This window comes from Trichosurus vulpecula, chromosome 8 (assembly GCF_011100635.1).
Source record: "Trichosurus vulpecula isolate mTriVul1 chromosome 8, mTriVul1.pri, whole genome shotgun sequence".
In the NCBI taxonomy this organism is placed as follows: domain Eukaryota; kingdom Metazoa; phylum Chordata; class Mammalia; order Diprotodontia; family Phalangeridae; genus Trichosurus; species Trichosurus vulpecula.
The window spans coordinates 234,869,251-234,886,545 of NC_050580.1; the positions used below are offsets into that span (position 1 = coordinate 234,869,251).

Consider the following 17,295-nt stretch of genomic DNA (forward strand, 5'->3'; position numbering starts at 1 on the left):
AAAGAGTCGGACGTGACTAAAACAACGGAAGAACAAGTATATATTGAAATTTAAACAGCATAAATATAAAGTTAACAAATACACTAAAGAGACACACACATAATATATGTGTGTCCATAGATACACACACACACACACACACACACACACACACAAAGTGGTTAAACACAAGGTAGTTTTTGAGGGAGGGCCCTAGCAGTTGCAATGGGGGTTGGGGGGAGGGATCAAGATGGGTTTTATGCAGAAGATGGTGCCTGAGCTGAATCTCAGAAGAGAGGGATCCGAAGGAGGGAACATAATGAAGTGAGAGAAGCCTTTTCCTGCTGCACATACAACTGCAGGGTCAGTATGAGATCCAGCGTGTGTGTATATGTAGGGGTGGAGGGTAGGGAGGTGTCATGCATGGGTCATCACTTCCATTTGAGGCAGAAAGGGAGTTGTCTCTTTTCCCGTCCCCGACCCCCAAGATTCTAATGGATAACGGCTGCCATCGATCTGGGAGTGGGGAGAGCCAGGGAGTGGGCCAGCTTGCAACAACCCCAGCCAGATGTTTGCTGGTACCATAGTAACCTGCCTTGTATGTTTCTGGGAACTGCTGCTGCCTGAGGCAAACAGTTTACTCAGCCCCTGAGTGGTAACCATTTGTGCCCAGCAGGTGAGACTCATCTCTGCCTCTGGTTAACATCACTTTATTCAGCTCTAGCCAAGCTACCCTCAGTTTCTGTCAGGTGCATTATGCGTGTTTCCTCCCTCCCTTTATTTGCCTATTGCTCTCTGACAGGTGACAGGTGAGGGGAGAGAGTGGCTCAGTTGGTAGGAGCAGAGGACATCAGAAGACCCCTTCACCAACTACCCTGGTGAGGTGAGAACCCCAGTCAGAGGTTCTTAACCGTTTTTTTCTTTTTTCTGTTGTGGACCCTTTTGGCAATCAGGTGAACCTTCCTCAGAATAATGCTTCTTTTAAAAAGTTCATAATGGCAGAAAATGCCAACTTTCAATTAGAGGCTAATGAAAATAAAGATGCATTTTTTTTCTCTCCAAGTTCATGAACATCCTATAGTTTATCTGCAACCCCTCCGGAATCCATAGACCCCAGATTAAGAACTCCTGCCCCAGAAAGTAATGACTGTCTCTTGAATTCTCCCAAGCTGGCAGAAAACACATCTAAACCCATTATTTTGAGAGGGACAAGTTGGAGTCTTACCTAAAAGAGGGTGACTGGGACAGGAGATCTAGAAACCATTTTATATGTGGATTGGTTGATGTTTATCTTGAAGAAGAAGGAGAGATATAAAGAGGGATATGGCAGTCATTTTCAATATCTGAGGGGTCATAGGTAGGGACCTTGAAGGCTATCTGGTCCAACTCCCTCATTTTACAAATAAAGAGACTGAGGCCCATGGAGGTTAAGTGACTTATTCAAGGTTACATAGATAGTAAGTGTCAGAGGATTTGAACCCATAAGCAGTGTTTTTTCTACCCTTCTGTGCTTAATAGAAGAGCAGTTAGACTTGTTCTTCTTGGCTAGTGAGTGGAAGCTATGAGGAGAGATTTTTGGCTCAATAGGAGAAAAAATTTCTCAATAATTTGAACTGTTATATAAATGGGATGGGCTGCCTCAGGAGAAAGTGGGTTCCCTATCCTTCATTTTCTATCAGGAACTAAAAGCCCAGTTTTTGAAGATATAGAAGAGATGCATGTTTCAGGAAGGATTGGTCTAGATAATCCACGAATCTCTTCCAATCCTGGAAGTCTCACTCCATGCCCAGGTTATTTGTTCAGATACCAGTAGAAAACCCCCTGGGAATTCAGAGGAATAGCCCCTGGAAACCCTGCTTAATTATGTGGCTATGTGGGAATTTATATGGCCAGTCAGCATTTATGAAGTGCTTACTATATGCCAGTTTCTAGGGATATAATAAAAGACCAAAAAAAAAATGACCTCTCTGAATCATGGAACTCACACTTCTAATTGTCGGCTTTCGGGAGATTCTCTTAGCGTGACTATGACACCGAAGTGAAAGGTTACATCAACTTAGGGTACCCCATCCCCATTCTATGCTTTTTTTTTTATAAGCCAGCTGAAATCCCTGCCAAGTCTCAGAGGATAAAACATTTATTTTTTAAACTTCAGCATTTTTTCTACTTTTACAAAAAACATAAAGGGAAGAGGAAAGGATGGAGAGAAACTTCTTTCCTATTGTTTTTCTTTCTGCAGACAGGAGCATCGATAAATTTGAATCATGGGACAACAGTAATTAAAAACAAAAAACTAGTCATTTTAAAATCCAGTTGTTTTACTTAATTGATTTTTGCCGCCAGGATGGAAGGTGGGAGGTTTGGGGGGTGGGGAAGGGAAGGCAAAACCCTGAGAAATCAAGACAAGTTTCTGGTGAATGGCTAGGGGGCAGCTGAGGGCCCAGTTTGAATCTAATTGTTGTAAATACTGCAGTTTGTTTCTGCTAATGATTGCTGCTGAAAGGATTTGGGGAGTTGAATTGGAAGATTGGGTGGAGGGGCATTTGTTTTTAGCTGTACTGGAGGAAAAACCCCCGATTTTAAGGACAGGGCCTTCTGTTTTTTTCCCTGCTGTCCATCAGCATAAAGCGTTTCCAAAGAACACCTTGCATCAAGGTTCCATTTGGAGACGTTTTATTCATATTTAATTATAGGCTGTTGTGCCAGTCTTTAATTACCTTTTTATAAAGGCAGCTAGGAACATAGCACTAGCAATAAATTATTGTGCGTGTGTGTGTGTGTTTGTGTGTATGTGCGTGTGGGGGGGATGACTTCCTGAAAATGGGGGGAAGAGCTGTTACTTATAAGAGGTGGGTAGTGTACAGAGTAGACACACACCAGCCAGGCCTCACAGGACTGCTGCTCTTCCTCACCCTTTGCTGCCGTTGACTCATTTTAGGGATCTGGTGCTAATTCCTATAATTCTGGTTTGTTGGAGGGGACAGAGGGTGATAGCATCTCCTGAAGCCCTTGCCCCTCCTCTATTCCTTCCTGTTAGGTGGAGTTGGTGGTGAGCACTATAATGGGTGGTGGGAAATCTCTTCTAGGTAATGACTTTTAGATCATCAGAAGGCAGAAGATATTGATTGTAGGACCACAGGGCCCTACAACAGTGAGGTATAAAGAAACTGGCTCTGGATTGGGAGTCAGTGGACCTGGTTTCTCTTGCCACATCTGCCACTTACTATTCATATGACCTTGGGCCAGTCATTTTAATCTCCTTGGGCCCTCAGTTTCCTCAGCTGTAAAATGAGGGGAGAAGAGTCATCATCAAGGTCAGAAAGACCTACATATGACGCATAGTGGCTTTGAGACTTTGACTAAGTCATTTAGCTTCTCAGTGGCCCTGAGCAATTCTCCTAAGAGTATTATAAGGAAGGGAAGGAAGGAAGGAAAGGAGGAAAGAAGGAAAGAAAGGAAGGAAGGAAGAAGGGAGGCAGGAAGGGAGGGAGGAAGGAAGGAAGGAAGGAAGGAAGGAGGGAAAGAAGGGAGGCAGGAAGGAAGGAAGGAGGGAAGGAAGGAAGAAGGAAGGGAGAGAGGGAGGGAGGAAGGAAGGAAGGAAGGAAGGAAGGGAGGGAGGAAGGAGGGAAGGAAGGAAAGAAGGAAGGAGGGAGGAGGAAGGAAGAAGGGAGGAAGGAAGGAAGAAGGGAGGCAGGAAGGAAGGAAAGGAGGGACAGAGGAAGGAAGAAAGGAAAGGGAGGAAGGAAGGAAAGGAGAGACAGAAGGGAAGAAAGGAAAGGGAGGAAGGAAGGAAAGGAGGGAGAGTGGAAGGAAGGAGGGAAGGAAAGAAAGAAGGAAGGAAGGAAACAAGCATTTGGAAGGTTGGTGCTATAATTATCCCCATTTTATTGTTGAGAAAACTGAAACAGACAGGCGTTAAAGTGACTTCCCCATGACCACACCGCCTATGAGTGTCTGAGGCCAGATTTAAACTCAGGTCTTCCTAACTCCAAGCTCTATACACAGCGCCATCCAAAGATAGGGTTGATTGATTCTGCATTGATTCTGTCACCATCATTGGTAAGGGAAGTTAGAGCTTCCTACATGAATGAAATCAGTTTTTTTCTTAATTTATTTTAAACTTAAATACTAAAACTTAAATATACCATAAGAGAAAAAGAAACATATTATAAACTTAAATATTGAAACTTAAATACAGAAGAAAAAAAGTACTGCCACTTGTACAGCAGAACTTAGGAGAGGATTCAAAGTATACAGCTGTGGAACGTTTTATACTATTTTGTAGCCTGAATTAACGAGTAACTGGAAGAAGATCCAGGACCTGGGCTTCTTTGTTCTCTAAACTTTGCTCAGGAAATACCCCTACCTCTGTCGGCAAGGCCAGATCAGACTGACTTAAGGACATTCCACTAAGGGATGAGACCCTAATCCTGAGAGGAGCACCTTGCTTAATATTTTACAGGTATATACTTTAACTGACCCTTGTCAACACTCTTGTCTTTACAAACTTTTCACTTGGTATGTTGATGAAGGGAGAGCACAGGCTTTGGGAGTCCTAACGCAGTCCTTAGGATCTGACCCCAAGCCAGCTGCCTATTTTCAAAACAATTAGACTCCCAGGCTGCTACAGCCACTCTAATTGAAGAAGCTTCTGAATTTCTACCTGAGCCTTGTCCTCTATTGTTACTATATGCATGTCTTCAGTTACTTCCCAAACCCCTGCTTTATGAGATGTGTTTAGGGAATTTTTACTGCAGACCTATGCACCTGGGACCAGCCTAAGCTGACATTGGGTGATTTTCAGGGGACCAATGTCCCCCCTGGCTCACCACCCTGTTAGCGCTTTGGCTGGCCCCTCATTTTATTGATCCTGTCCATAACTATAGGTTCCTGATTACTCTCTCATATCTCCAACCTTATTCGTTATCATGCAAATTCTGTCCCTGTCAAAGATTTGAATAGCTCCATAAAGAAGTGGGAAATGTGATACCTGAACAGCCATCTATTGCTAGAAAAACCCTGCCCCCAGCCCCTAACTAAAAAACCCCAGTTTGTGTAAGAAAATCAGACTTAGTTCCTGCCGTTTGGCGTTCAGTGGGTGTCCTTGGCACCCCCCCACCCTCCCCCGGCCCGTGACTGTTCTGGGAGTGTGGAGTATGGCCAAGGGAAGGGCCTGATGCTTAGCAATCTCTGTTTCTTTCCTGAGCAGGCTGAGAAAAGTCTCTATCTTGTGTCAACAAACCCAGCTGGAGCGTCCCTTGGTCTACCTATGGCCTTGAAGGATGAAGGCCTCAGCCCCGGACATTCTCTTGAATTCCTTATTCTTATCTTATGTTATGGGATATAAATGGCAAATTGAACAGAGAGATCCTGCGTTGTAATTCAGTTGACACTTTGTCAGCAGTATGATATGCTGTACTTGCAGTCTGTTTAGGAGGTTCCTCTTCATGTATCATGATCACAAAAGTGGAAGAGGCTTGCCAGGCCTGCTAAAATAACATATGCAAGTTTCAAGAGATAATTAACCACTGCTCCTTGATCTACTATATAAATTTGACTTCTCCACCCCAAACTCTTGGTCATTTTGATTTGGTTTGAACCCGAATGACTGCCGGCTAATAAATTCTCCATTTAAAACTTATACTCTGTGGAGTGTCTCACTCGCTTCTGGTATAACACAGCAATAAATTTCCATTTCAAGAAACTCTGTATAATAAACACTACACATTGTGTTCAGAGCTGTCCATCTTTTCTTTGCTTCCTTGTAAGTTTTCTTTTGTTCTCTGCTGTGTACTTTTTACTTTGTTCTTTTTTTCCCCTTCCTCTCCCCACCCAAAGCCTACAATTATGAATGCATATATTTATACACACAAACATACATACATGCACATCCACATACATATATAGACACATACACACAAAAATATATACATACATATACCCATCCATACATATACTCATATATACACATACATATACTTAGATATCTATAATCATATTCACATATACTCATATATGTATCTATATAAGACCATACTATACTTATTTGTCCTCTGTTTCTCTGAGGGTGGATAACCTCTTTCTTCATAAGTCCGAGTCTTTCCATATTTTTCCAAGTCTGCTGACTCATCATTTCCTACATCATAGCAATATTCCAGCCATATACTGTCTAGTTATTTTCAATAGTCCAAAACAACAGTGATGAATATAGCTGACACATAGCATAGTTTCCCTATTTTCCTCTTTTGATTAAATCTGCTTTAGCCTTAACTTTGTCTGAGATTATGATTACCACCCCTACTCCTTTTTCCCTAACAAATTCTGTACCTGATCTGTATTTATGTTTGTGCATATCTCTTATTTCCTATCCCTCCTGACTCCTCTACTTTACTTCTACCTGCTACCTTGCCCTCCTACTAGTTGATCTACCCACCCCGCCTCCAAAGATCCCTCCCTTATTCTTCCATTCCTGGTAATCTAAGCACCCTTCTATACCCCCTTTTGTCCTATACCTTCACCCTTCCCTCTAAAGATCCCTCCCTTAGATTCTTAGCATTTTATTTCTTCCTGAATTTAGAAGACTTTTATACATACATACATATGTATGTATGTATTGTTCCCTCTTGAACCCATTCCCCATGAAAGTAGGTCTCCAGAACTACCAGCCCTCCTCCCCCATCTAATAGATAATTATTCTTTTTAGTTATTCCTAAATGGTTTTACTTTTAAAGGTCATATCATACTCAGGTCTACCCCAATCTTTCTTACAAACTAGACAATTACTAATAATAATCTTAGACATACATTTTACATTTCCTCATATAAAAGGTAAAGTCTGTCCTTACTGAATCCTTTGTAATTAGTCTTTGATATGTACCTTATATTTTTCTTGGATCTTATATCTCACATCTTCTATGAAGTTCAGGTTTTTTTTTTTTAACAAAATCCTGAAAGTCTGACGATTTATTAAATATCCATTTTTTCATTCAGGATTATGTTTAGATTTGCTGGGTATGACATTTTCAGCCAGAACCCTAGTTTTTTTGCTCTTCCATATATAGTGTTCTAAGATCTGCTATCTTTTAGTGTGACTGCTCCTAGGTCTTGTGTGATTCTAATTGTGGCCATGCCATTTTAAATTTTTTTTTCTCGTTGCTTGTAATGTTTTATCCTTGAGCTGGGGGTTTCAGAATTTATCTATGATATTCCTGTGGGTTTTCCTTGTAGGATCTCTTTCAGGTAGTGGTTGGTGGATTTTTCCTATTTCTACTTTCCCCTCTTGTTCTAATGCTTCAGGACAGTTTTCTTTAATTATTTCTTGTATTATTGTATCAAGATTCTTTCTTTGATCATAGCTTTTAGGTAGTTTGCTCATTCTTATGTTTTCTCTTCTTGATCTGTTCTCCATATCAGTTGTTTTTCTCATGAGATGTTTCACATTCTCTTCAGTTTTTTCATTCTTTATATTTATATTTATATTTTATTATTTCTTGGTCTCATGACTTTGCTGGCTTCCTCTTACCCAAATATGATTTTCAAGGAGTCATTTTCTTCCTCAATATTCTGGATCTCCTTTTCTAGTTGGTTGACTTTCTTTTCATAATCTTCTTGATTTTCTTGGATTGTTCCTTTTTTTTTTTTTTTTTTTAGTTTTTCCTCAATCTCCCTCATTTGATTTTTAAAGTCTTTTTAAAGTTTTTCTGTGAATTCTTTTTGGACAGGTGACCATTTGGTGTTACTCTTTGGGGTAGGAGAGGGTTTCTTTGCTTTAGTATTCTCCTCTGATGGAGCCCAGTTTTCTCTTTTCCCATAGTAACTTTCTGTGGTTAGATTCTTTCTCCTTTGCCTACTCATTTTTTCTTTATTTGTAGCAGCTTATTTTTTGTAATCACCTCTTGTCCTGGGGTATAGGTGTGTGTGTGGGGCGGGGAGGGATGGGGCGCCTCTGGCCTCAGATCCTTCTTTAGTTCTCCCCTCTGGCCTGGAACCAAAACCAAGAGCTCCAGCCTCCTGTAAGTGCCCAGAGCCAGCTTTGTCCCTGCCCTGCTGCTTCTGCACTCACTGGGCACTCCTCACCCCTGCCGATTCTCCACAGCACAGCTGGATCTGATGTTCGTTGTCAGCAGAGGTGCCCTCAATCTCCTTTGGCTCAGATACCCAACTCCCCTTACTGTCTGGAAGGCTAGGGCCGAGGCAGCCTCCCAACCCAGCTAACCTCAGGTTTTTTCTTGTTTAAGTGGAACTAGCCTGGAAGTCTTTATTCTTCATAGGGATCAAACCTCATCCTGGGATTTTTCTTCAGATTGTCTCTGATTGTTCCCAGGAGGATCACTGTTCTGCCCCTAGTCTTATTTATTTTTTACCACTCTATGTTCATCCTGAGGCTCTATTTTGTTTTGTTTCTGGGGGAAATCTGGAGAGCTTGGAATTTTCTGACCTGCTTCACCACCTTCCTAGAATCTCCTCTCTTGAAATCAATTTTTAAAGAAGATTAAAAAATAAAATACAGAAATTTGACTAGAGGACTCCAAGGGTACCTTTTACCTCTATGTCTATAATCCCATAATCCTACAGGATTTCCAGTTCAGTCCTCTTCCTACTTTTTAACTGCCCCTCTGTGGGTAGTTCCTAGTACACCCTCATCATTCTAATTAATTTTTAAAATTTATATGTTACATGTTTAATGGATATGATATTGCTTGCCTTTTCTGAAGGGAAGGAGAGAATTTGGAACTCAAAAAAAATGAATGTTTAATAAAAATTATGTGTATCGGACCTGTGATTTCAGACCGTCAGTCAACCAACATTAATTGAATGCTTCCTATGTGCTGGTCATTGTGCTAATGATTGGGAATACAAATATTAGCAAAAAGGAAAAACAATCCCTGCCCTCAAGAAGCTTAGGTTTCAATGGAGAAGAGAACACATCCAAAGAAGCTGAAAAGGGAAAGGGAAGAGATGGAGAAGTCTTGATTGTAGGCCCGAGAGAAATGAAGAAGTTTCATAGTTAAAGGCAATTCCTTATGTGCAAACTATCATATACCAATGCAGCTTACACCTTTTCTGCAATTTATAGTCTTAGAGTTGTTTAGGACAAGGTTAAGTGACTTGCCCAGGGTCACGCAGCCAGAATGGGTCAGAGGCAGAACTTGAACCTGAGTTCTCTGAGACTCTGAGGCCAACTCTATTTGCCTTACAACATAGTGCATCTAGTTTATTATAATATATGGGAATATATTATACAGGGCAGCTAGGTGGCAGTGGTTAGAGTGCCAGGCCTGGAATCAGAAAGACCAGAGTTCAAATTTGAGCTCAGATACTTATTAGCAGTGTGATCCTGGGCAAGTCAATTAATCCTATGTGCCTCAGTTTCCTCATCCATAAAGTGAGCTGGAGAAGGAAATGGCATACTACTCCAGTATCTCTGCCAAGAAAAGTCAGACATGACTGTGACTGGACAGCAACAAAAGTGACATTATATTTCATTATATAAAACATTATATTAAGATTTTAACAATAATACAAATTTATATGGTATTTATGGAAACAAAACACCCTATTTACACATTATTTCATTTTGATCTTTGCAATACTTATCAGGTGAGGTAGGTGGTCAGGATCCTGATTTTACAGATGAGAGGTTGAATGACTTTGCCCAAGATTCCTAATAGTGGAACCAGGACTCATTGTCAGGTGTTCCAGTTCTGAGCCTGTGCTCTTGTCCTGCTATTCCGTGGAGCCTCCCTGTTTGAACTGCCATTCTCTGCTGGATGTGAGCTAGAGAAATGATCCTATCTCCAGCACCTGCCTGTGTGCAGACTCTGATTTGCAACCTGGCTGGCCCTTCCTGTACTATCCTAAAATGCCTCCTTGGCTTTAGGAGGAGGCTTTGCAACTTTGTTCATTTGGTGGACCCCTCTGAGCTTGTTTGGCTGATGTTCTGCAGACACAGGGGGATTTATTTCTCCAGACCGGGGGAAATTGGATGGGGTCCCTTCCATCTTGAAGGATTCACACTTCTGAGTGTAGCCTCTAGGTGTAACAATACTGTGGCTTGCCGTGTAAGACCCTACAATAACAATAACAAGAGCTGCCAGCACAGGTTCTTTGGTCTGCTTTTCTAAGGAAAGCAACTTTAAGGGGTTAACAATCTCACTTTAATCAAACCTACATATATCATTCACTTAGTTCAGGGGGAAAAGCCAGCACAGTGTACTTCAGAGCAAATACAAATAGAAATTACAAACAGAAAGTATAACAGATCAAATAACACAATTCAACAGACAGGCTTTGTCTAATCAAGATGTCACATACATAGTTACCAAAAAGAGAAGCACCAACATCTGGATTTTCTTCAAAGCCAGGGAACTCCAGTGGCTACCCAGAATCTCCACATCAATGCTTCCAGTGAGCGAAAGCCCCAAACAAAATGCTAACCTCTGAGTTTATATACCCTTCTTAGGGGCCCAAAGGTTTCCTATCTAATCAGCAAAAGGGTGTGGACCTGGGGCTTTGCACTTAGTAAGACTTAATCAAAGGCACTTGATTACTTTAGCATTCTAAAAGAGAAAACCCCTAAGAAAGTCCCACCTTAATTACCAATGCACTTCCTACCTTAATTACCAATACACTAGGAAATGAGGAATGGAGATCTCTGAGGTCCCTTTCCTCTCAGGTTTTACAGATCTGAGAACAGCTGCCAGGAGGTGAGGAATCAGTACAATACATGCTGGAAACCCCTTCTTGTACCTTGCCCCACAATGCATTCTCCCTGGGATCCAGTACTGGCTGAGAAAATATTTTTTTGTTGGGTTGGGACAGCTTGTATAATGGGAAAAGCCAAGACATTGCGGAAGTCGTCGGATGCTAGCTTTCAACCTTAGAGGTCGTCTAGGTCAAGCACCTCTCCTGAGAGAAGACTCAGGCCCGCAAAGGTTAAATTATTTGCCCGAGGTCACACAGGTACTATAGGCAGCATTTCCTGTACCCACCACAGTCCAGAGTGCTGGGCCTGGAGTCCAGAAGATTTATCTTCCTGAGTTCAAATCTGGCCTCAGACACTTACTAGCTATGTGACCCTGGATAAGTCACTTAACTCTGCCTCAGTTTCCTCATCTGGAAAATGGGCTGGAAAAGGAAATGGCGGACCACTCCAGTTATCTTTGCCAAAAAAACCCCAAATGGGGTCACAAAGAGCCAGACACAATTGAAAACACATGTACTGAGTGGCAGAGCCAAGATTTGAACCCAGTTCCTCTAAGTATAAATCTAGTGCTCTCTTCTACCAAGCTGCCTCCTTGACCACCTCAGTGATGCCTCTAGAGTCAGAGTACTGCGTTCCAATCTTGCCTCTTTATGCTTATCTATCTGTGAGACGTTAGGTAAGTCACTACTTTCCTGGGCCTCAGGTTCCTCATCTGCAAAATAAAGGGGTTGGATTTAGATAGCCTTCTAGGGCTCTTTTAGATCGGTGATACTCCTTTCCTTTTTTTTTTAACTCCTCTAGAATTGTCTCGTCCTGTTGTCCTACTGGTTCCTGCCCAGTGTTTTCTCCTTGTTGAAGGTGGGAAGTGAGTCGGGGAGCAGGGCACTCTACCCCTCTCTGCTGAGGCCCAAGAAGGGATCATCTCTGTTTCCCATGCTGTTCATAGGAAGATTCTTCTTAAAGGCTCAGGAACTATGAACTGATAGAGGGTACTGGAAGTGCTTTTACTTTATTAGAGACTTCCAAATCTCCAATTATTCTTCCTGAGATGAGAGGCTGGTGGGCATCAGCATGGAGGGATGGTGACTGGGAGACAAAATGAGTTGAGAAATTGGCTTTTATCTTGTTGAAAGGAAAGCCCGGATCTAGTTCTTCTCTGATGGAAAAGCAGTGACTAGAGTAAGGTACCAAGAGATGATCCAAAGGATCTCCTATCCCAAATCCTGGGTCCTACAGTGAGAATCCTTGCTACCAGGCATACTCAGGTAAAAAGGGTGATTGTAGCCGTGAACCCTGAAATCACTAGTCTTGAACTCAGAAGCTCTGGGATTGAATTCTGGTTCTGAAACTTGCTAAGTCATTTAAACCTGTCCCTTAGTTTTCTCATCTTTCGTCATCTGGTATTTTTGTTACGGTGGCTAGGTGGCCCACTGAATAGAGCACTGGGCTTGGGGTCAGAAAGAGCTAAGTTGAAATCTTTCTTCAGATACTTGCTGTCCCTGGGCAAATCATTTAACTTCCCAGTGACTCAGTTTCCTTATCTGTAAAATGGGATAACAATAGCACCTACCTTCAAGGGTTGTCGTCAGGATAAAATAAGATAATATTTGAAAAGAGTTTTGCAAATCTTAAAGAGCTATATAAATGCTAGCTATTATTTATTATTATTTGTTCAACAAGGGTAATATTTGCCCTATATACCTCACAGCGTTGTTATGGGGAAAATATTTTGTAAAACCTTAGAAGTCAGTTGCTGTTCTTCGAACGTGGATAAGATGGAACGCATCTCGTCTCCCAATAAACCCGGTACCAAAAAATGATTGGAAAACAACATTAAACCATGGATTTAAAGCTGCAAAGGGACCTTAGAAGTCATCGAGTCCAAACCCCTCATTTTCTAGGTGAAGAAACTGAGGTTCAGAGAGGGTAAGACGCAAGTCGCGGAGCCAGTAAATGACAGAATTTAGACTTGGATCTAGGTTTTCTAACTCCAAATCCAGCACACTTCCCACTGTAGGCAGGGATTAGCACGCGCGTGTGTATGTGTGTGTGTGTGTGTGTGTGTGTGTGTGTGTGTGTGTGTGTGCGCGCCACCCAAAGTCTGGCTTCAGGACCCATCCCCTTTTGTATGGAGGAATGCCATCCTGTCCTGCTAGCAGCAGATCCTCGGCCTTTTTCCGCCGTTGCCGGAGCTTTCCTCCCTGGTGAGATGTTGACAAATGGGAAGGAGTTCAGCAAAAGCCACAAAAAATGATGAAATGGTTGAAGGGAATGATTTATGAGGAGAGATTAGTGGAATAACTGTGTGGCTTGGCAAAACAAAGGGACAGGATGACAGGGGCATAAGGTTCCTGCAGCCGGAGGAGGGATAGAGACAGCAACAATACGGGGCGAGGGGAAGAAGGGATTGGACACCTTAGGATAACTCTAAATATTGCTCTCTTCCTCAGTGAGTTAAGATTGAAGAGACGGAAATTTTGGCCTGATCTAGCTCTGGGAAGTCAGAAACAAAGAGAGATTAAAGGGGTCACTTTCCTTTCTTTTGGGGTGTTTATATCTTGCAATAGGATTCATAACTTCCCCTCTCCATCCTCATCGTATAGGTTGCTGTTGGGGTCGATTCAGTCGTGTCCGACGGAATTTTACATTTAATAACTCATTTGATGCTTATTAACAGTCCCCGAGGTAGATTTTATTATTTTTTTCCAGGTTTCTTTTTTGTTCTGTTGTTTTTCAGTCGTGTCTGACTCTTCGTGACCCCATTTGGGGTTTTCTTGGCAAAGATAACTGGAGTGGTCCACCATTTCCTTCTTCAGCTCATTTTACAGATGAGGAAACCGAGGCAAACAGAGTGAAGTGACTTAGCCACGGTCAAGTAGCTAGTAAATGTCTGAGGCCCGATTTGAACTCATGAAGATGAGTTCCTGACTCCAGGCCTGGCATTCTATCCATGGTGTCACCCAGCTGCCCCTAGCTAACCCCATATAGGTTAGCCTGTTTATTTTCTTGGGGTTTTTTTTTTTTGTTTTGGTTTTTTTGGCAGGGCAATTGGGGTTAAGTGACTTGCCCAAGGTCACACAGCTAGTACATGTGTCAAGTGTCTGAGGCCAGATTTGAACCCCTGTTTCTTTTCTTAAAAGCAAGGAAGCTGTTCCCAAAACTTGATTGATGCAGGAAGCTAAACTGAAGCTCTGTTGATGTACCTTCCTGTGACTTTCTGGCCACTTTAGGGCATTAAAGCCCCATAAAACATGGAGGCAGGGCACTTTGGACTAGGCAGATGTACCAAGACCTCTTGGTTCACCGTACTGTGGCTTGCTGACCAGATAGCTTTCTGTATGTAGTCAAGAGGAGGGGTAAAGGGAGGGGTGAGTCCACCCAGCCTAAGGGCAGTATCCTTCTTGAATACCCTTTCTGTGCTCATTTTGTTAACTCTTGAACAGCCTACGAGTGTCTCATTTTGTTCTAGTATCAAACCTAAACTAGCAGGTAATGGGCCTGAGTTGGGCCTGCCTACTACATACTATATTCATGGAATCATAGAATGAGAGGGACATTAGAAACTGTCTAAACCTATCCCCTTATCCTATAAATGAAGAAGTAGAAGCTTAGAGAGGTTGAGTGGTTTGTTCCATGGTCGGAGGACTATGGCCAGAAACCCGGAGTTTTGTCGACTCCTTATCAAATGTTCTTTTTACTCAAATCAGTAAAAAAGATCTCTTTAGTAATTTCTCTACTTTTATAATGTCGTCTTTCTCCTACAAGTATATCAGAGGGAGCAGAGGATGGGAGATCAAAGAGCATCCGCTCTCCAGAGAAAGAAACCAGGACACGGACACAAGAGGTTTAGCTGAGGATGTTCAGTGAGTCAAGGTTACAGATAAGAAACAAAATGGAGCCTCTTGGCTCTTAGCCCAGAACTCTCCGTAAGATGGGCTGAGCCTTGGAGCAGGGATGATGGGGCCACATGCATTCTCCAAGGCTGCTTCTTAGACAAGGGAGATGACATGTGTATTCTAGGCCCAGGGCCTGGGATTTCAGAGTTCTCCAGCCTAGCGGAGCTATAATTCATCCTGTTTGATTATTATCCAAGGCCACACATACCATCATCACTTAATTATCACGTTACTAAGGAGAGGGGGGCTAATATCATGAAACGATAGATAATGATAAATCGCTCATATGATGAGATAATACACAGTTCTGGGTAATCCAGAAACAATTTTTCTTTTGCATATAAACCATAAAACGCATAAAACTAGTTTAGAAAACAAGCATTTATTTGTTGTTCAGTCGTTTCAGTCACGTCTGACCCTTATTTGGGGTTTTCTTGGCAAAGATTATGGAGTGGTTTGCTATTTCTTTCTCTAATTTATTTTACCGATGAGGAAACTGAGGCAAACGAGGTTAAGTGACTTGCCCAGGGTCATACAGCTAGTAAGTGTCTGAGGCCAGGTTTTAATTGAGGTCTTCCTGAATCTACCCACTGTGCTTCCTAGCCACCCAACATTTATTTAGCACCTACAGTTAACCAGCAACTGTGCTGAGCACTAGGGATGCAAAGACAAAAGTGAAGCAATATCAGCCTTCAAGGAACTTACATTCTTTATTTTTTTGTTAATTTATTTTCAGTTTTCAACATTTACTTCCATAAGATTTAAATTTTCTCTCCCTCCCCAAGACAGCATGCAATCTGGTATGGGTGCTACACACACATAAGGAACTTACATTCTAATGGAGTTTTAAGCAGCATGTACCTGTTTCCTTTTTATACACACACATATAAGCAGCTAGGGGATAGAGTGCCGGGCCTGGAGTAAGGAAGACCTGAGTTCAAATCTGCCCTCAGACACTTACTAGCTGTGTAATCCTGGACAAGTCACTCAACCCAGCTTGCCTTGGCTTCCTCATCTGGAAAATGACTGGAGAAGGAAATGGGGGAGCCCTCTAGTATCTTCATGAAGAAAACTCCAACATTAGTCCCAAAGAGTCAGACGCGACTTAAAACGACTAAACAATGACAAAACACGCACATATATTTATGTGTATAGAATATATATATACACACACACATATACACAGAACATATATAATGTGTGTATGCACACACACACATATCTAAATATATGCATACATACAAAATGAGTGCAGATTGTGGAGAAGAGGGCACTAGGAAAGGCTTCCTGCAGAAGGTGCTGTTTCGTGAATCTTGAAGGAAACCCTGGATTCCAAATGGGAGAATGCATTACAGCATGGGGGACAGCCAGTGCAGAGCATTATAGCATCATGGGTGAGGAACAGCAAACAGGTCAATATGGTCAGATCTGGAGTGCGTGGAGGGGGAGTCATATGCAGGAACACTGGAAAGATAGGAAGGGGCCAGATGGTGAAAAAATATCAAATGCCAAACAGAAATCGTTATATTTGATCCTAAAGGCATCGCTTTGGCTGTGTGAAGAATGAGGGGGTGGGGCGGGGAGTCAGGAAAAGCTTGAGGCGAGGTAGCTTAGCGAGAGACATTGCTATAATCTGTGCAGGAGGGGATGAGGGCCTGAATTAGAGGCTGTGTATGTTGTGAAAGTAGAAATGACAAGATGTGGCAATGGATCAGAATGTGGGATGAGCGTGAGTGAGGAGGCAAAACCGATACCAAGCGTGTGAGCCTGGGTGAGTGGAAGGTGGTGCCTTTGGCAGTAACAGGAAAATTCAGTAGAGGAATGAGTTTTTAGAGAAAGATAATTATGTGTTAAGCTTGAGTTGTTAATGGGACATCCAGTTTGAAATGTCGGTGAGGTGGGAGTGGAGCCCAGGGGTCGTTGATATACGGATGATAAAGAGCTGGCCCCTCCTTTGTCTCTCGCCCCAAATGTCTCCCAGAAAGATGCCTGTGTTATTGGAGAGACCCAGGGGATCCTGTGTGGCCACAGATAATGCCTATGGGCCAAGGAGAGTTATTGTTAATAATTCCTTTCTTTTAGAATGCTTATGCAGATTGAATTGGGTCACCCTTTCACTCTTTTCATCCTTCTTTCTACCTTCTGGACAGATCCAGGACCTATTTCAGAGTTTTGAGGACACCCCTCTCGGGGCTGCCTCCCTTGCCCAGGTCCACAAGGCTGTGCTGTATGATGGAAGAACTGTGGCGGTGAAGGTCCAGCACCCTAAGGTACAAGCCCAGAGCTCCAAGGACATTCTGCTGATGGAGGTGAGAATCTTTTTTCTTTCTCTTTCCAATCATATAGGTTTACTGGTAAATAAGATGGTAGGTATTTTTTGTTTGTTTTTATTTAATAGTATTTTTTCCAATTACATGTAAAAACAATTTTCAGCATTGATTTTTTGAAAGATTGAGTTGCACATTTATTCCCTCCCTTCCTCCTCCTCAAGACAGTAAGCAATCAGATATAGGTTATACATGTTCAATCATGTATAACGTATTTCCACATTACTCATGTTGTATAAGAAGAAGCAAAACAAAAGAAAACCCAAAGAAGGTAAAAATAGTATGCCACAATCTGCATTCAGACACCATCAGTTCCTTTTCTGGATGTGGACAGAATTTTCTTTTGGAAGCCTTTTAGAACTGTAATAAGATGTAAAGTTAATGCCAG

At 42.2% G+C, this 17,295-nt stretch overlaps 1 protein-coding gene across 1 annotated transcript in view; it reads left to right on the top strand.

Annotated features, from left to right (window-relative positions):
- The window catches only part of ADCK1 (aarF domain containing kinase 1), a 179,651-nt gene that overhangs the window by 96,688 nt on the left and 65,668 nt on the right, over window positions 1–17,295 (top strand). Inside the window, exon 5 of the mRNA XM_036735669.1 lies at window positions 16,731–16,889. Coding sequence (XP_036591564.1) covers window positions 16,731–16,889 — 159 coding nt within the window. The remainder of the gene's footprint in view (window positions 1–16,730; window positions 16,890–17,295) is intronic.